The following is a 20008-nucleotide window of genomic DNA, read 5'->3' on the forward strand; positions in this document are numbered from 1 at the left end:
GTTGGAGGTCCAACGCATTCTTCAATGGGCGGAGGACTCCAAGTCCACCATATCCGCAGTCCACATCCCTGGCGTAGAAAACTGGGAGGCAGATTATCTCAGCCGTCAATCCATGGACGTTGGCGAGTGGTCCCTGCACCCGGCAGTGCTTCAGTCAATCTGCCGCAAGTGGGGCACTCCGGACGTGGACCTAATGGCATCCCGTCACAACAACAAGGTTCCGGTTTAGGTGGCTCGCTCCCACGATCCTCAGGCCTTCGCCGCGGACGCTCTGGTGCAAGACTGGTCCCAGTTTTGTCTGTCCTACGTGTTTCCCCCTCTAGCTCTCTTGCCCGGGTCCTGCGCAAGATCAGAATGGAGGGCCGTCGAGTCATCCTCATTGCACCCGACTGGCCCAGGCGAGCTTGTTATCCGGACCTGCTCCAACTGTCCGTGGAGATGCCGTGGCATCTTCCGGACCGTCCAGACCTGCTCTTGCAAGGTCCGTTTTTCCGCCCGAATTCTGCGGCACTCAAATTGACGGCATGGCTCTTGAGTCCTGGATTTTGACGGCTTCTGGTATTCCTCCTGAAGTCATCTCCACTATAACTCGGGCCCGTAAGTCTTCCTCCGTCAAGATCTATCACAGGACTTGGAAAATTTTCCTGTCCTGGTGTCGCTCTTCCGGCCATTCTCCTTGGCCATTCTCGTTGCCGACCCTTCTGTTTTTTACAGTCCGGTCTGCAGCTAGGATTGTCCCTCAACTCTCTCAAGGGACAAGTCTCAGCTCTATCAGTGCTGTTCCAGCGGCGTCTCGCCCGGCTGGCTCAGGTCCGCACCTTCATGCAAGGTGCGTCTCACATCATTCCGCCTTATCGGTGGCCCTTGGATCCCTGGGACCTTAACTTGGTCCTCACGGTATTGCAGAAACCCCCTTTTGAGCCCCTTAGGGAGGTTTCTTTGTATCGTCTTTCTCAAAAGGTGGCCTTTCTAGTTGCCATAACTTCTCTCAGGAGAGTCTCTGATTTGGCTGCGCTCTCCTCGGAGTCACCTTTTTTGTTTTTTCACCAAGACAAGGTAGTTCTCCGTCCGACCCCGGACTTTCTTCCTAAGGTGGTCTCTCCCTTCCACCTTAACCAGGATATTTCCTTGCCTTCCTTCTGTCCGGCCCCTGTTCATCGCTTTGAGAAAGCGCTGCATACTCTAGATCTGGTGCGTGCTCTCCGGATCTATGTGTCTCACACCGCTGCGCTTAGGCGGTGCACCTCTCTTTTTGTGCTAACCACAGGGCGGCGCAAGGGTCTCTCTGCTTCTTAGCCGACCTTGGCCCGTTGGATTAGATCGACCATTTCGGACGCCTACCAGAGTACTCAGGTGCCTCCCCCGCCGGGGATCAAAGCACACTCGACCAGAGCTGTCAGTGCCTCTTGGGCTTTTAGGCACCAGGCTACGGCTCAACAAGTCTGTCAGGCTGCCACTTGGACTAGCCTGCATACCTTTTCGAAGCACTACCAAGTGCATGCTCATGCTTCGGCAGATGCGAGCTTGGGCAGACGCATCCTTCAGGCGGCTGTCGCCCACTTGTGAAGTTAGGCTCCGCCTACTTCTTAGTTTTTTCTGTTTATTCCCACCCAGGGACAGCTTTGGAACGTCCCATGGTCTGGGTCTCCCAAAGGAACGATAAAGAAAAAGAGAATTTTGTTACTTACCGTAAATTCTTTTTCTTATAGTTCCGTATTGGGAGACCCAGCACCCTCCCTGTTGCCTGTTGGCAATTTTCTTGTTCCGTGTGTTATCACCGGCTGTTGTCGTGGACAGAGTCTCCGGTTGTTCCGGTTCTTACTCTGTTCTACTTGTGGGTGGCTATTCTCCTTCAGCTTTTGCACTAAACTGGCTAGGACTGGCTACCAGGGGGTGTATAAGCTCAGAGGGAGGAGCTACACTTTTAAGTGTAGTACTTTGTGTGTCCTCCGGAGGCAGAAGCTAAACACCCATGGTCTGGGTCTCCCAATACGGAACTATAAGAAAAAGAATTTACGGTAAGGTAACAAAATTCTCTTTTTTAACAATTTTGACCAGCATGGAAAGATCTAAAACTTTGCAAATCACTTTATTGTGTTGCATGAAAGGTCTTTCCAAACTGCTTTTCCCCAGTCTGTTTCCCAGCCTTCAGCTGCATTGATGTCAGAACATACTCATTTGGAGTACAGATGATGGCAGTGAAAATGCCCTATTCACTGCAAGCATCTGTACTTGAAATCAGTACATTCTTATATCAATGCAAGCAAATAGATTATGGGAAAAGCAGGGGCGAGGAATCTACTTAGCCAATTACTTATTAAAACAAAATACAAAGGTTAGTTTTAAAGATTTTGTCCAGCATGGCAATGTATGAAAAGTTGTACATCTTTCTTAATTCCTGTAAAAAATAAAGGATATCTTTATTTTATTAATTTTTTACAGGAATGAAGAAAAATTCACAACATTTCATAAATTGCCATGCTGGGCATAATCTTTACAACTACTTTCTTTGTATATATTTTTGTTTTTTTTGTTTTTTTGTTTGTTTTTACTAAGTAATTGGCTAAGTGTCTTCTTTTCCCCTAATTTTCCCTAATCCATTTGCCTGCATTGATATAAGAATGTACTGATTTGGAGTACAGATGCTGGCAGTGAAGGGGAGAGGAAGCCAATTACTTATTCAAAAAAACAAAAAAAAAAAAACAAAGATACAAAGAAATTAGTTGTAAAGATTATGCCCAGCATGGCAATTTATCAAATGCTGTACATTTTTCTTCATTCCTGTAAAAAATTAATAAGAAAAAGATATGCTTTATTTTTTACAAGAATTAAGAAAGATGTGCAACATTTCATACATTGCCAGGCTGGACATAATCTTTAAAACTAACTTCTTTGTATTTTTTTTAAAAAAAGTAATTGGCTAAGTAGCTTCTTTTCCCCTGTTTTTCCCATAATCTATTTGCTTGCATTGCTATAAAAATGTACTGATTTGGAGTACAGATGCTGGTAGTGAAGAGGGCATTTTCACTGCCATCATCAGTACTCCAAATAAGTATGTTCTTATGTCAAGAAAATTTTTAGCATTGCTCAGGTTCTACACTTATGTGAAAAATTACAGCGGAGAGTGGACATGCACAGTGAGATAACCATGGTCTTTGTACCTTTTTAGGGCAGCTACAACCAATCAATAGGTGTCGGTATCATGCAAGCCGACACACTCTTCATAGAATCCACTGTGCAAGGGCTGCAAGTAGAGTTCTCCGATACCTGTGCCGAGTGTATCTCGCGGGTGCTGAGTCTGATGCCTGCGGCTGCTAAACGTCCTGTGCTGGCCTCACAAGACCCACACTCTCCTATATCCCTGACTGGGGAGCAAGACAGCAAGTTGGCCCTTCTCTGGAAGGTGGATGCCCGAGTGGAAGACGTGAACTTGTTTACATTGTCTACTTTAGTGGGTAAGTCCGTTTTGTATACATCTCAAAATAAACTTAAAGAAAATCTGTCACCAGGTTTTTGCCACCTAGTCTGACAGCAGCATAATGTAGGGGAAGATATCCTGATTCCAGTGATGTCACTTACTGAGCTGCTTAGTGTAGTTTTCATATAAATCACTGTTTAATCAGCAGGAGATTATAATTAGAGGACTACTTGGTGTGCTGCAAGGTAGTCCAGCATATTGATGAGCTCTGTATAACTGCTAGATCTGCAGCAGAGAAAACATTGATTTCTTTGTCACTCCATTGGGAGACCCAGACAATTGGGTGTATAGCTTCTGCCTCCGGAGGCCACACAAAGTATTACACTTTAAAAAGTGTAACCCCTCCCCTCTGCCTATACACCCTCCCGTGCATCACGGGCTCCTCAGTTTTATGCTTTGTGTTGAAGGAGGCACACATTCACTCAAGCTCCCATTTTAGTCAGCAGCAGCTGCTGATTGTATCGGATGGAAGAAAAGAGGGCCCTAACAGGGCCCCCGGCATGCTCCCTTCTCACCCCACTAAGTCGGCGGTGCTGTTAAGGTTGAGGTACCCATTGCGGGTACAAAGGCTGGAGCCACATGCCGTTTTTCCTTCCCCATCCCTTAGAGGCTCTGGGAGAAGTGGGATCCTAACTGGTCACCATTCACTGGGACCGGGCTCCCTCCGCAGCCCCTGGGGGAATCTGACGGACAGGAGACTGAGTATCATCAGGGACAGGCCCTGCATCTATAAGGTACTCTGTGTCCCCTTGGGGACGGTGCATGGAGCGCCTGTGTTACAGACGCTGCAGCGGCTGCTGTTTTTTTGTGACGACCGGGACTACCGCGCCGACCGCGCCTGTTTGCCGGCCGCGTTATTAAATTTAGTCCCCGGCTTCTGCGGCCTAGTACCATAACTCCCGCCCCCGGGCCTGCCAGTCAGGGGTAAGGGCGGGACGGTCGACTGGACGTCGGCAGTGAGGGCTGGAGCATACTTAGGTGTTCTCCTCCCCCCTCACTGAGCACTGTGGGGCACCAGATTCCCGCACTTTATTAGTCACGCCCACGGCTCCCTCCTCCCCTGAGAGCTCTGGCAGCCATATTTACAATCACTTCTGCCGGTGGAGGATTTCAGAACGAGCTCTACAGCTCTGGGAGGCCCAGGCAGGGAATCTGGTGGACACACAACCGCTTTGGGCGGTCGGTAAGCCACACCGGTCACCCGGTGCTGGCCCCCCTTGGGTGCCGAAGTGTATATATATATATATATATATATTTGTATACATTTTCTCTGTTCGGCCGCATTGTTTTGCTTTTGGCTATATACCCTCAGTGATCACTCTCAGAGGAGACTACAGCATGTCGTCCGCAAAGAGCAAGGGTGCCAAGGCACAGGCTTATTTTGCAACCTGTACATCTTGTGCGGCTATGTTACCTGCAGGTTCCACCTACCCTCACTGTGTGCAATGCTCGGCCCCTGTGGCACTCACTCAGCTGGAGCCTCGGGCACTGGTGGGACCCTCGGCTCAGGTAGAACCGCCGGCTTCCACTGTCCAGGTGGCAGGGACAGAGTTTGCAGTTTTGGCTGAGAAACTCTGAGTCGCTTTCACAATCCATGGCTCAGTCTATGGACAGATGGTCTGCTAAGATACTAGAAGCCTTGCAGTCCAGATCGGTCACACAGGCCCCGGGCACTGTGAGTTCATCGCCCCCAGGCCCCTCTCGGTCGGTGCAGCAGAGTGCTCCTGGGGTGACACCTAGGTCCCACGGGGAGGACTCCGACACGGACCGCAGTCCCAGACCGGCTAAGTGGGCTCGCTGGGAACCTTCCCCGGCTTCATCACGCTGTTCGGGGTCTCAGCATGAGGACTCTCTGGAGGATGAGGCGGAGGTCGCAGCTCAGGGCTCTGATCCTGACGTTGCTCTCAATCTTGATACACCTGAAGGGGACGCCATAGTAAATGACCTTATAGCGTCCATCAACCAGGTGCTAGATCTTTCTCCCCCAACTCCACCTATAGAGGAGTCTGCTTCACAGCAGGAGAAACACCAGTTTAGGTTTCCCAAACGTACACGGAGTGCGTTTTTCGATCACTCTAACTTCAGAGATGCTGTCCAGAAGCACAGAGCATTTCCGGACAAGCGCTTTACTAAGCGCCTTAATGACACACGTTACCCCTTCCCCCCTGACGTAGTTAAGGGTTGGGCTCAGTGTCCCAAGGTGGATCCTCCAGTCTCTAGACTGGCGGCTAGATCCGTAGTATCAGTGGCAGATGGTTCATCGCTCAAGGATGCCACTGACAGGCAAATAGAGCTCCTGATGAAATCCATCTATGAAGCCATTGGCGCGTCTTTTGCTCCGGCCTTTGCAGCCGTGTGGGCACTCCAAGCTATCTCAGCTTGTCTGTCTGAGATTAATGCAGTCACACGTACCTCTGCTCCGCAAGTTGTGTCTTTGACTTCTCAGGCATCGGCCTTTTCGTCCTACGCCATGAACGCCGTCCTGGACTCAGCGAGCCGTACAGCGGTAGCGTCCGCCAATTCGGTGGCAGTCCGCAGGGCCATGTGGCTACGCGAATGGAAGGCAGACTCTGCTTCCAAGAAGTTCTTAACCGGTTTGCCATTTTCTGGCGACCGTTTGTTTGGCGAGCAATTGGATGAAATTATTAAACAATCCAAGGGAAAGGACTCGTCCTTACCCCAGTCCAAACCAAACAGACCTCAGCAACGAAAAATTCAATCGAGGTTTCGGTCCTTTCGGCCCTCAGCCAGGTCCCATTCCTCCACGTCCAACAGGTCAGAGAAGGGCCAGAGGAACTCTTCTGCATGGCGGTCTAAGTCACGTCCTCCAAAGACCGCCGGAGGAACCGCCTCCAAGGCGGCCTCCTCATGACTTTCGGCCTCCCCAAACCGCATCCTCGGTCGGTGGCAGGCTCTCCCGCTTTTGCAACGCCTGGTGGCCACATGTCCAAGACCGATGGGTGAGAGACATTCTGTCGCACGGTTACAGGATAGCGCTCAGCTCTCGTCCTCCGACTCGTTTCTTCAGAACATCTCCGCCCCCGAGCGAGCCGATGCACTTTTTCAGGCGGTGAACACTCTGAAGGCAGAAGGAGTTGTGATTCCCGTTCCCATTCAAGAACGTGGTCGCGGTTTTTACTCCAACTTGTTCGTGGTGCCAAAAAGGGACGGATCATTCCGCCCCGTTCTGGACCTCAAACTGCTCAACAGACACGTGAGAACCAGACGGTTCCGGATGGAATCTCTCCGTTCTGTCATCGCCTCGATGTCCCAAGGAGACTTCCTAGCCTCAATCGACATCAAGGATGCTTATCTCCATGTGCCGATTGCACCAGAGCATCAACGCTTCCTGCGTTTCGCCATCGGGGATGAACACCTTCAGTTTGTGGCACTGCCTTTCGGCCTGGCGACAGCCCCACGGGTCTTCACCAAGGTCATGGCATCCGTGGTGGCGGTCCTACACTCTCAGGGCCACTCGGTGATCCCGTACTTAGACGATCTCCTAGTCAAGGCACCCTCCCGGGTGGCATGTCAACACAGCCTGACCATTGCTCTGGAGACTCTCCAGAGGTTCGGGTGGATCATCAATTTCCCAAAGTCAAAATTGACACCGACCCAATCACTGACTTACCTCGGGATGGAGTTTCATACTCTCTCAGCGATAGTGAAGCTTCCACTGGACAAACAGCGTTCGCTGCAGACAGGGGTGCACTCTCTCCTTCGGACCCAGTCACACCCCTTGAGGCGCCTCATGCACTTCCTAGGGAAGATGGTGGCAGCAATGGAGGCAGTTCCCTTTGCGCAGTTTCATCTGCGTCCACTTCAATGGGACATTCTCCGCAAATGGGACAGGAGGTCGACGTCCCTAGACAGGAACGTCTCTCTTTCACTGGCAGCCAAAACCTCTCTTCAGTGGTGGCTTCTTCCCACTTCCTTGTCGAAGGGAAAATCATTCCTGCCCCCATCCTGGGCTGTGGTCACGACGGACGCGAGTCTGTCAGGGTGGGGAGCGGTCTTCCTCCACCACAGGGCTCAGGGAACCTGGACTCCGACAGAGTCCTCCCTTCAGATCAATGTTCTGGAGATAAGGGCAGTGTATCTAGCCCTAAAGGCGTTCCATCGGTGGCTGGAGGGCAGACAGATCCGCTTACAGTCGGACAACGCCACGGCGGTCGCGTACATCAACCACCAGGGCGGCACACGCAGTCGTCAGGCCTTCCAAGAAGTTCGGCGGATTCTGCTGTGGGCGGAAGCCACAGCCTCCACCATCTCCGCAGTTCACATCCCGGGCGTAGAAAACTGGGAAGCAGACTTTCTCAGTCGCCAGGGCATGGACGCAGGGGAATGGTCTCTTCACCCGGACGTGTTTCAAGAGATCTGTTGCCGCTGGGGAACGCCGGACGTCGACCTCATGGCGTCTCGGCACAACAACAAAGTCCCGGCATTCATGGCACGGTCTCAAGATCACAGAGCTCTGGCGGCGGACGCATTAGTTCAGGATTGGTCGCAGTTTCGACTGCCTTATGTATTTCCTTCTCTGGCACTGCTGCCCAGAGTGTTGCGCAAGATCAGGTCCGACTGCCGCCGCGCCATCCTCGTCGCTCCAGACTGGCCGAGGAGGTCGTGGTACCCGGATCTGTGGCACCTCACGGTGGGTCAACCGTGGGCACTCCCAGACCGACCAGACTTGCTGTCTCAAGGGCCATTTTTCCATCTGAATTCTGCGGCCCTCAACCTGACTGTGTGGCCATTGAGTCCTGGCTCCTAGCGTCCTCAGGGTTATCTCAAGATGTCATTGCCACTATGAGACAAGCCAGGAAACCAACGTCCGCCAAGATCTATCACAGGGCTTGGAGGATCTTCTTATCCTGGTGCTCTGATCGGGGTTTTACCCCCTGGCCGTTTGCCTTACCCACTTTTCTTTCTTTCCTTCAATCCGGAATGGACAAGGGTTTGTCTCTCGGCTCTCTCAAGGGACAAGTATCGGCGCTTTCCGTGTTTTTTCAAAAGCGTCTAGCCAGGCTTCCGCAGGTCCGCACGTTCCTGCAGGGAGTTTGCCACATAGTCCCACCTTACAAGCGTCCGCTGGAACCCTGGGATCTTAACAGGGTGCTAACGGCTCTTCAGAAACCACCTTTCGAGCCGATGCGGGATGTCTCTCTATCACGCCTTTCGCAGAAGGTGGCCTTCCTAGTGGCAGTCACATCACTTCGGAGAGTGTCTGAGCTAGCAGCGCTGTCATGCAAAGCCCCCTTCCTGGTGTTTCACCAGGATAAGGTGGTTCTGCGTCCGGTCCCGGAATTTCTCCCTAAGGTGGTATCCCCTTTTCATCTCAATCAGGATATCTCCTTACCTTCCTTTTGCCCTCATCCAGTTCACCAATGTGAAAAGGATTTGCACTTGTTAGATCTCGTGAGAGCACTCCGGCTCTACATTTCTCGCACGGCGCCCCTGCGCCGTTCGGATGCGCTCTTTGTCCTTGTCGCTGGCCAGCGTAAGGGGTCGCAGGCTTCCAGGTCAACCTTGGCTCGGTGGATCAAGGAACCGATTCTTGAAGCCTACCGTTCTTCTGGGCTTCCGATTCCTTCAGGGCTGAAGGCCCATTCTACCAGAGCCGTGGGTGCATCCTGGGCATTGCGGCACCAGGCTACGGCTCAGCAGGTGTGTCAGGCGGCTACCTGGTCGAGTCTGCACACTTTCACGAAACACTATCAGGTGCATGCCTATGCTTCGGCAGATGCCAGCCTAGGTAGGCGAGTCCTTCAGGCGGCGATCGCCCACCTGTAAGAGGGGGCCGTTTTTCGGCTCTTTTTATCGAGGTATTCTTTTACCCACCCAGGGACTGCTTTTGGACGTCCCAATTGTCTGGGTCTCCCAATGGGGCGACAAAGAAGAAGGGAATTTTGTTTACTTACCGTAAATTCCTTTTCTTCTAGCTCCTATTGGGAGACCCAGCACCCGCCCCTGTTCCCTTCGGGCTGTTGTGCTTTTGTGTACACATGTTGTTCATGTTGAATTGTTCTTTTGGTTCATGGTTTCAGTTCTCCGAACATACTTCGGATTGAATTTACCTTAGACCAATTTATAAGTTTCCTCCTTCCTGCTTTTGCACCAAAACTGAGGAGCCCGTGATGCACGGGAGGGTGTATAGGCAGAGGGGAGGGGTTACACTTTTTAAAGTGTAATACTTTGTGTGGCCTCCGGAGGCAGAAGCTATACACCCATATGTCTGGGTCTCCCAATAGGAGCTAGAAGAAAAGGAATTTACGGTAAGTAAACAAAATTCCCTTCTTTATCAAAATGACAGCAAACAGCTCAGTAAGTGACACATCGCTGGAATCAGGGTCTCTGTCTTTACATTATGCTGCTCTCAAATGGGGGGGGGAGCAAAAACCTGGTGACACATTCCCTTTAAAGGCTGATTGATCATTGGTATTTTTTTCAAGTCACTTCTTTTTTTGTCTTGTAGTATTCGTTACTGTTTTCTTCAAAATGAGGTTCAAGAATTTTGTGCAAAATGAAAAATGCTTTTTATTTTTGTCTTTTAACCTTTTTGAAATCCTTTACCACAAGTTGCACAATGTTAAATTTACACCAAATTATCCGACACACGTGAAATCAACTCTGGGTAGGCGGCGGGTGCAGTACATGTGCACCAAAATTTAGCAACTTTTTAAAAAGTTGATTTTGACTAATTATCCGGAAACCATCTGGAAACCCCAAACCCTCCCCCACAATGAACATTAAAAAAACCAATCCATGTAAGCTCATTATTGATGTTCGTTTCTGATCTATTGGATGTGAAGGATATTTGGAGTGTACTTTTATATGTTCGCATATTATCTCTGCTGATTCTTTGTAATTGCTTATATATGATAGATATCAATAAAATAAGATTAAACAGAAAAAAAATTAAACACGTATAAAATATAGTTTAAAAAAGGTGCAAATTAGGCCACGTACACACAGTATTTGAATTTTTTACCTCCGTATTTGTAAGAGGAACCAGGAGAGGAGCAATCAGAGGATAAGTATAATAGAAACTCGGGCACCACTTCTGTATTTATTACCCACTGCTGGTTTTGGCTACAAATACTGAGGTTAAGGCCTTGTTCATGGGCGCCCCTGTGGAAGCAGCCGAGCTGCTTGGATCCGGGTTCGCTGTGGCTCGAGGGTCTCCGGACCCGGGGGCCGTGTGGCAACTCAAATGAAAGGGGGTATTTTCAGGGGAGTTGATGTATAGTTCGTGACGCCACCCGTGGTGTACGGTAATTTGGGGAGTACCGCCGCTGCCGTTGGGAGTACCTGGGGTGATGAAGTGGGCCAGCAAGGTGTCGTAGCCCTCTACGGGTAGGGGGGATGCCCCGGGACTCGGTGAGGGGTGCTGTGGGTTGCAGGGGTCACTCTCGTACTCACTCAGTTCATAAGCATAAGCTGACAACCGGGAAAACCAATTCTCTGGGTACCGCTGCCGCTGAGGGGGGCTCGTCCGGGTCCCGTCCCCTATAGTGTTGCTTGGTGATCCGTGACCTGCCTCCTGGCCCTAAGTTTAACTTCAACTTGGTGGCCCAGTAGTATGGAACTTGCCGGGCCCCGCTCCCCACTGTGGCTAAGTATGGGAGCTTGCTCTCAGGGCTCACGCTTGGAATTTTCTGGACCGTTTTGGATTGGAAAGTCCTATCCCCCTTGTTGTGCTAATGCCCCGATTCTGCAGCGGGTGGGAACAGATCATAAAGGCTCCGTTCTCCTCAGGTGAATTGTCGGGTTTCCTGAAGCTACTCCCCGACCTAGTGTCCGTGTACCCCGTCGTGCCTTCGGTTCCGGTCCGGTGACAGTGCTAGGCTGCTGGCTGTTCTCCTCGACAAGTCCAGACACCTTGCCTCAATCCCCTGTGACCGGGGGTTCGACTCCCCTAGGCCCAGACCACCATCTGCAACCTAGATTGCTTCACATGGAGCCACCGCTCCTGACCTTCCCTGAGCTTCCTCACAGCTCGGGGGCTACTTCACTTCTCTCCTCTCTACACCAGACTTACTACTCGACTGACTACACTCCTCACCTCCCCTCCCTGACCCCCCAGGTGGGCGACTCTATTCCACTCAAGCCGTCCACTGGTGTGCCTGGTAGGTGTGGTGCAGGGTGTATCTAGGATTTGATTTGCTGTTGGAGGCAACACCATTAGATGGGGACCCAAAACCAAGAGGGAGGTGGATACTGCACGGAAGGGCAGCTTGTGCAGTACCCTGTGACGACCTGATAGTCCAGGGGCGTCACATTCACACGCTGCGTTTTTACCCGCGGTTTTTTTTTTCTTTTGCGTTTTTGCTGCGGAAATTTCTTGAGAAAATGGTTGTAACCTTTCTGCAGACATTCCCCAGCAAAATCTATAGGAAAAAAAATAGCTGTGCGCACACTGCGTTTTTTTTTCTCAAGAACATTCTTTCTGCAGATTTTCTTGAGAACAAGAATGAGCATGTCACTTCTTTTCTGCAGGTACCTACGTTTTTTTGCCATAGGTAATAGTAAAAAAAACACAGGGACCAACCTGCAGAAAAGCACACCAAAAACGCGGTAAAAAAAACGCGCGTAGTTTTAGGTGTGTTATTGGTGCGGTTTTTGACCGCAAGTGTGCTAATCTTTCAGACTCTCAACATTTTTTGAGAAAAATCCTTTTTCTAGTGTGAACAGAGCCTAAAAGCTCCTCTTATACTTAAAGCGTACACGTGGCCTTGGAAAAGAGTGAGGCAAAAGTGCAACAATGTATTGGGTCCTTAGTCTTCCTCCTGGAAACTTGCATATTTATTTTCAATGCTTTCTGCTTGACCTCACAGCTATACAAGAATTCCATAGATAGTTGGGAAATCCTTTACCTCGAACTCTGGCATGTCTACCTTCCATTTTGCTGGACCTGTTGTTTTCCCCTCCCATGTCCAAACTGTACGCAACATTGAATAAACCTGACTAGTCGAGGACGCCTGGATTCTTGCCCTCCTAAGAAAGTTATCCACACTTCCTCCAAGATCTCCCTTTGGCTTGTCAACAAGATATTTTTGTGCCAAGCTACGCACGCGCCTGAAGAAAAAGAAAAGGCTGACCCACAAAAGCTGGAAATCGGTGTGCCGCCTTCTCGTAAGAAAGCAACAACCAATCAGGCTCCATTAGATCTGCAGCATAAGCACAACCCTGCATTGACAATGTTTCATAAATCCTCGGAGGGCGACCCTGGAGGAATCTCGGATTTCCAATAAAGGGTTGCAATGGGGAACTTGAAGTGTTAATTTTACCAAGTTTCCTCACCTTCCTCCACGTTTGTATAGTATGCCATAGTGTTGGATGATCCCTAACCTCACTGGGTATTTCCTCGTTCCCTAAATGCAGCAATGCTGTTAACGAGACTTGTGAACATAGCTGTTGTTCCAATTGTACATTGGCAAAGTGAGATACTCCTCGCACCCAGTCCACCACATATCTCAAATTTGCTGCTAGATTATATCTGCCCATATCTGGAAGATTTATGCCCCCTGCCCCTTTTGGTAATTGAAGCTTGATTAAGCTGATCCTAGTACGCCCCTTGTGCCCCCAAATGAATTTTCCAAAGGATGAATTTAGTAGGTTAATATCTGATTTGCATAGAAGCAACGGGAGAGTCTGAAATAAGAACATTATTTTGGGGAATGCTACCATTTTAATTAAGTGACATCGGCCCGAAAAGGATATTTTCAGATGTTTCCAAGATTGGAGTAGATGTATTAATGAATTTATAAGAGGCTTATAATTAATTTGATATAGTAACAAGGGGTTTGCTGGGAGTTGAATCCCCAAATATTTAATGGACCTGGTACACCACTGGAAGGGAAATAAGTTGTTATCAATTTTACCCGATTTGTACATTGCCAATGCCTCAGTTTTTTTGTAATTTACCCTGAAGCCTGAGGCCTTTCCAAAATTATTCAATGTGTTCATTATCTCTGGAATCGCTTGAGAGGGATTGGCAACAAACAATAAAATATCATCGGCAAAAGCCAAAAGTTTAATTGTTGTCCCACCGACTCTCATGCCCTGAAATATTGCTAAATTATGTAGGGTCCTCAACATTGGGTCCAGAGCCAAATTAAACAATAAAGGTGACAAGGGACACCCCTGCCTCGTTCCCCTCTGTACCTCAAATGGCTCAAAGAATGTATTATTTATAGATAGTCTGGATTTGGGTTCTGTGTATATCATCTTGACTGCTTCGCAAAACCAGGATCCCGCCTGGCGACATGCCAAAAGATTATGTAAATAGGCCCAAGAGACCCTGTCAAAGGCCTTGTCCGCATCAAGGCTAACTACTATATGTTTGGTACATCTATGCTTCCTGCTATAAGAGATAGCCCCAATAGCTGTCCTGATGTTATAGGTGATGGATTTCCCGTGCACGAATCCCGTTTGGAAGGGAAGAATAAGATCTGGAATCACTTGTTGTAATCTACCAGCTAGTATTTTAGTAAAGATTTTAAAATCAGAGTTGAGTAATGAGATGGGTCTGTATCCCTCCACCTGTAGTGGGTCTTTTCCTGGCTTAGGTAATACTATAATGTTTGCCTCATTGAACCTGTCGGGAATTATTCTGTGACTATCTTATTATACACTGCACATAGATGAGGACCGATAGAGGCTCCCAAGATCTTATAATATTCGTTACTAAATCCGTCGGGCCCTGGGCTTTTGGCTAGTTTAAGAGTGCCAATAGTTTTTACTATTTCTGAAATATTTATAGGGGCGTTTAGTACTACTCTTTGTTCCTCTGTCAAGATGGGCGCTACGGTACCATGGATAAAATCAGCTTCCCCGTCAACCTCCCTCGGTTCCGCCTCATTCAGCGAGCCAAAGAATGCCCTGAACTCCTCCACTATTTCCTCATCTTTTGTTACCATGGTACCATCTTTCTTTTTAATTTTGTGGATTCTAGTGGTGGTTCTAAAGGGTTTGGTTAAAGAAGCTAGTAATTTCCCAGGTTTGTTGCCCCATTGAAAGTATTTATGTTTCTGGTAGTCCAGGTTACCAAGTGCCATCTCATGGGCCAAGGTGTCCGCCGCCTCCTTGGCCTCTAAGAAATGTTGTTTTGTCGCATCCGTGTTGTTATTTTTAAAATCTTTATATGCCTGCGTGAGAAGTTTTTGTGCTGATATAGTTTGTTCCAGGAGCTTTTTTCTCTTATGGCTGACATATGATATCTGACCTCTTACTACTGCCTTGGAGGCAGCCCAATACAAACCAGCGTCCCCACTATGCTCGTGATTATCCTTCTCATAAAAGCTCCAGTAGTTTTGTAAAGAAGCTTTGAGATCCTCAGATTGATATAAATATGAAGGAAACCTCCACCTTCTTTCCCGTAGTATTGTGGTAGATAATAACAAATTAAAAGTAACCGGTGCATGATCCGAAATACAGATGTCTAGGATGTTGGAGGAAAGTAAATGTGGCATCAGTGCTGGGCTTAGTAGCCAATAGTCAATCCGTGTATGTAAGTCATGGACATGTGAATAAAATGTATAGTCTTTACCTATTGGGTGCTGCATGCGCCATGTGTCTATTAGTCCCAATTGATTGACGAGATATTGCAAACCACTATGGAGCGCCAATAGAGGAGATGGCTGGGGACTTGACCTGTCTTAAAATTCCATCATGAGCCTCATTGAAATCTCCGCCTACAATTAAATTAGTCATATCCCAACCTGTGATACTTTCGATCAATCTGGCTCTGAACTGTGGATCAGGAATATTTGGTGCATATATGTTTGCTAAGTTGTAGATAGTGCCCTCTATCTTCACTTTCACCAATAATAATCTCCCCATAGGGTCCTCTGAAACCTCCAGAACTTCATGACTAATATGCTTATTGATCAATATAGCTACCCCTCTTTGTTTTCTCGTAAATGACGCTTCTGCGCATACGGCATATTTTCTGCTGTGAAGAAATGGGTGATTGCCCTTCATCCAGTGTGTTTCCTGTAAGAAGACAATATGGCAATTTAAACGATGTAGATAATTTAAAACTTTTTTCCTCTTAATAGGAGAGTTTAACCCGTTAACATTCCAGGAGCACCAATACAGCGATTTTAATCGTGGACACATTTGTGCTCTCTGTGTTAGTCATTTATCCTATTCCAGAAGGAGGAATTAATTGTAAAATTATAAACAACCTATTTGGATTCCCTCGTCCACCCCAGCGAGTAAACGCGACAACCCATATGAGAGCTAAACTAAAGGTACGCACGCAGAGCCCCCTAACCCCTTCCCATCTAAACAAAAACCTTAATCTAATGGCAATGTCACCTGCCTCTCTGGCAGTCCTGACACTGAAAAAAAAAGGAAAAACAGAATGAACATCAGAACTGTAGCACAGTGACGTCTCCGATTTAAGTGTCTGTGTTGACTGCTGGCGAAGCTCCATTTTCCTGAAGAAGGTAATTTAAAGCCAACTTAGGATCTTCAAAAGTCCAATTCTTTCCCCCTGTAGTGAAGCGTAGAACAGCAGGATACAGTAGACTGAAGCGAATATTTTTTTCCGCCAATAGTTTGCATACTGGATTGAAGGCTTTGCGTCTTGTTGTCAAGGCTGCTGAGTAATCTTGGAACAAAAGCAGTTTAGCGTTATTGTAGGTAAGTGAGTGATTTTTTTCTAAATGCTGTCAGCAATCTGATCTTGTCTTGGAAGTCCAGGACCTTAAAAATTACTTGTCTGGGTCTGACCTCTCCATCATTTCGAGGTGGGCCCACTCTGTGGGCCCTTTCAATAGCAATTGGCCCCGACTTTAGATCCAATTTCAAAGCTCCTGGTAGCCATGCTGAAGTGAGTTTCAGTAGATCAGCTTGCCGAACCGATTCAGGGACGCCCACCAACCTTAAATTATTGCGTCTGGACCTGTTTTCAAGATCATCTACCTTGTCCAGCAATACAGCAATGTCCTTATTCCTGCTCTCCAGCATCTCTGAAATTTCCTTTACAGAGTCCTCCATGTCAGAGACCCTCTGCTCCACATCTGTTAGCCTTGAACCCTGGGCATTAACTTGGGTGACTATAATGTCTAATGAAGACTGGAAGGCTGCCAGCCGCCCATCAATCACCGGCATCAAGAGATCCGTGATGGCCTTAGCAGTGATAAGGCCGTAATTTAGGTTTCCTATTGGATAAAGTAGAACAGCTTATTCTGTGATATACAATTTACTGTAATGTGCTTGGTTCCTCATTTATATTAAGCAATGTCAGCATGATTCACTTGTCACAAGAATAGCCCAGACTGTCTGAGTTTTATGTCCAAATGCAGAACTAGGTGGGGGTACACAGTCTGAGTCTTATGCCAAGAGATATGTGTGGTACAGTTCAAACACTATCTTAAATCTTGTTCTTTATGGATATCTCCATGTAACTCTTATATACTCATAATAATTCATAATCTTGTCCATAACAGCAGTGTCCTGGGTTGGGTCTGTAGTTGCCTCAGGGGAAGCCCCTGGTGATGGGGGTGCATTTTGGTTTCGTCTTTGCGGTCTAATTCCTTTACTTGGTTGTGTGGCATTGCTCTTACCCACAAATTTATCCATAGTAAGAACTGTAAATATGGAGCTTCTTTAGAGACTGTGGTGACGTCACAATAACATAAGCTTAATTACATCTGTGTGGTAAACTTGGCTGTTTCACAATTATTTCCACGCTGTGTATGAGAGTGTATAGATGTTACTTGAAAAAGACCAGTCAGAAGGGCAGGAGGCAGGCCAGATGACTGATCCCACTTCTTTTTGCTTTTCACCCTCTTCTATACTGTCAGTGCTGGTGAAGTGGTGAAGTATGGGTTAATCAAGTTGAGCTGTGATGCACTTCAGGCTTATCTGCCTCTGTTTACTGTTGCAGATTACAGGCCTTGTGCAGCAGCCATATAAGATGAGACCTGCAGGGATGTATCTGCCCCCTCCACAGCCCCCTGTTTATCTCCTGACCTGCTCTCACAGCGGAATGTCTCCAGGGGCTCTCAGCTCCCCCCTCACTCACAGTATCTCAGACGGTGGGCCTGTCCACAGAGCTCTGTGTGACAGGTAAACACAGCGTGCAGTCCTGTTTACTGAGCTTGCTGCTGCTCAGTGTTTCACTATTTCTTCTGTGGCAGGGAGGGGAGTGTGTGAGAGTTCACTGAAAACTATGGCTGCCGCTGGAAGCACTTCAGTCCCCCTCCCTGTCTCCTTCTGGATGTTAGTGCCCGATATTTAACCCCTCTCTTACCAGATCCCGGGTGCTTTCCGTTTGCAGTGGCACAGCTGCAGGGGGAGCAGGGAGGATGGGCAGCGTTCCTCTGTGCAGCACAGCCCACAGCCTGCAGCCTGGTGCTTTGTGTCAGAGCACTCCTTTCTTTGTGGTGCAGCATACACCTTTCACCTCCGGAGTATCAGGAGAGCCGGGCCTGATGTGCGCCCCTTGTCCTGGCCTTATCCCTGCAGCCTTGAGATGTTAGGATGGGCCTGGATAACGTTTTTGGCCTAGGCTGCTGCAGGAGCTCATGATAAAAGCAGCTACCTCGTAGCTCCGCCTCCCGGAAGTCCCACTTTTTTTTTTGTTTGTTTTAAACTCTGCATGGCAAACGTGTGACTTCATTGCAAGGATGCATTAGACCATTTAATCGAAACTGTGTGACTACTGGCTGGCAGGAGTGACAGCACTGGCTTCCATGCTGGTTCTGGGAGATGTTGATTACTCAGGTGTTTTCATCCTGATAATTGCTGTGCTTCTTTACTGAGCATGCTCTCCCAGAACCTTGCCAGAAGTACTTTCTGGTTCTGCTTTTGTGCTGTTGGCCTGATTTCCTGCCTGTACTTTGATCTTTGTTTCCTGACCCCAGACTGTTGCTTGACTCTTCTCTGCCCGCTCTCTGTTCCTGTCATGACCTCCTGGCTTTTGACCTTGGACCGTTACCTGACCACGTCTCAGTTTTCTCCCTGAATCCACCATATGCCTTCCTGGAATTCTGACCCTCGGTTCGTGACCTGTGTACTCCCTGTGTCCATATGTGCCCTCCTGTTACCAGACTTTCTTGAGTACTCTACAGTTTGTACTACCCGTAAATAGTGACTAGCATCACACTGTGCATGCTGAAGTCCTACAAACTAACAATTGTTAATCACTTATATTTTATCTTGTGTATGGGGACCATCAGTGTCATCCTTAACATGTTTACAAAGGAGGAAGGCAGCTCACCATTAATTCCAAAGGATACACAGATGTCCAGATCTCAGTGGCTGGCGTTCACTATAGCAATACAGAAAATGGATGAATAGATCCGGCATGCATTCACCATGAAATTGTTCCTTTATTAAATCATTAATATCCAGCATGAAAATGAACGCGTACTCCGAGCCTTTAGCCCTGCCTTACGCGTTTCAGACTTCAGTCCTTACTCATAGGTATGACCTCAGTCCGAAATGCATAAGCAGGGCTAACATTTCGGAGTATGTGTTCATTTTCTTGCTGGATTTTAATGATTTAATAAAGGAATAATATTTTTATGAAGAAAGCATGTCGAATCTATACATCCATTTTCTTAACACTTTTAGTGTCACCACTGGAGGGGGGCATTACATTACCGGGGGGGGGGGGGGGGACACCGTCTGCACTGTATAGGAGCTGAAGAAACAAAGTAATAGCACATTTTTATTAAGCCAAATTTTCACCTGGACGTTTAGTGTCTCAGCAAATTGCAGAGTACGTTGATTGTTGCTTTGCTGCTTGTTTTTTTTTTTTTTTCTGAAACGTTCAAGAGAAAAGCCCTGAAATCTGGATTTCCTCCTATACATTTTTTTTCCATATACACTGTGTGCAGAATTAGTCTAGTATCAATAGTCAAGTTGTATTTTAGAGGATTTTCTTTATCGTTCCTTTGGGAGACCCAGACCATGGGTGTTTAGCTTCTGCCTCCGGAGGACACACAAAGTACTACACTTAAAAGTGTAGCTCCTCCCTCTGAGCTTATACACCCCCTGGTGAGCAGACCCAGCCAGTTTATCACTTTGTGTTCAGGAGGCATACATCCACACATGCATTCTCATATGATTTTTTCCTTTGGAACGAGTTTGAAGAACTGTGGGTCCACGTTTGGACCCCCGGCATGTCCCTTCTCACCCCACTGTGTCGGCGGTGTTGTAAGGTTGATTTCCTAGGCTGGAGCCTTACATGCCGTGCTCCTTCACCATCCCTCCTGGGCTCTGGCTTGAAGTGGGAGCCAGCACGGTCTCCATGCCTGGCAGGAGACCGGTCTCCATCCGCAGCCCTTCAGGACCCTGCTGGACCGGAGCACTCATCCCCAGGGACATGGCCCTGCGTCTCAGCAGCTAAGTACCTGAGGCGTTTATATTTGGGGGTCCCTGTGCTGTATTGTTTGGGGAGAGTGTGTTTGCTGTATTTACTGACATTTCCGTCGGGTTATCTAGCTATCGCCCGAGAACCGCGCCGATGGTGCCTGCGCGTCGGCCTCGCCGCTCAAATTTATGCCCCGGCTTCGC

The 20008-nt window shown here is 48.2% G+C and overlaps 1 protein-coding gene across 1 annotated transcript in view; it reads left to right on the forward strand.

Moving 5' to 3' along the window:
• The window catches only part of BLTP2 (bridge-like lipid transfer protein family member 2), a 193338-nt gene that overhangs the window by 59756 nt on the left and 113574 nt on the right, over positions 1-20008 (forward strand). Inside the window, exon 14 of the mRNA XM_075335259.1 lies at positions 3170-3455. Coding sequence (XP_075191374.1) covers positions 3170-3455 — 286 coding nt within the window. The remainder of the gene's footprint in view (positions 1-3169; positions 3456-20008) is intronic.

Source organism: Anomaloglossus baeobatrachus, chromosome 2 (genome assembly GCF_048569485.1).
Source record: "Anomaloglossus baeobatrachus isolate aAnoBae1 chromosome 2, aAnoBae1.hap1, whole genome shotgun sequence".
Lineage (NCBI taxonomy): Eukaryota > Metazoa > Chordata > Amphibia > Anura > Aromobatidae > Anomaloglossus > Anomaloglossus baeobatrachus.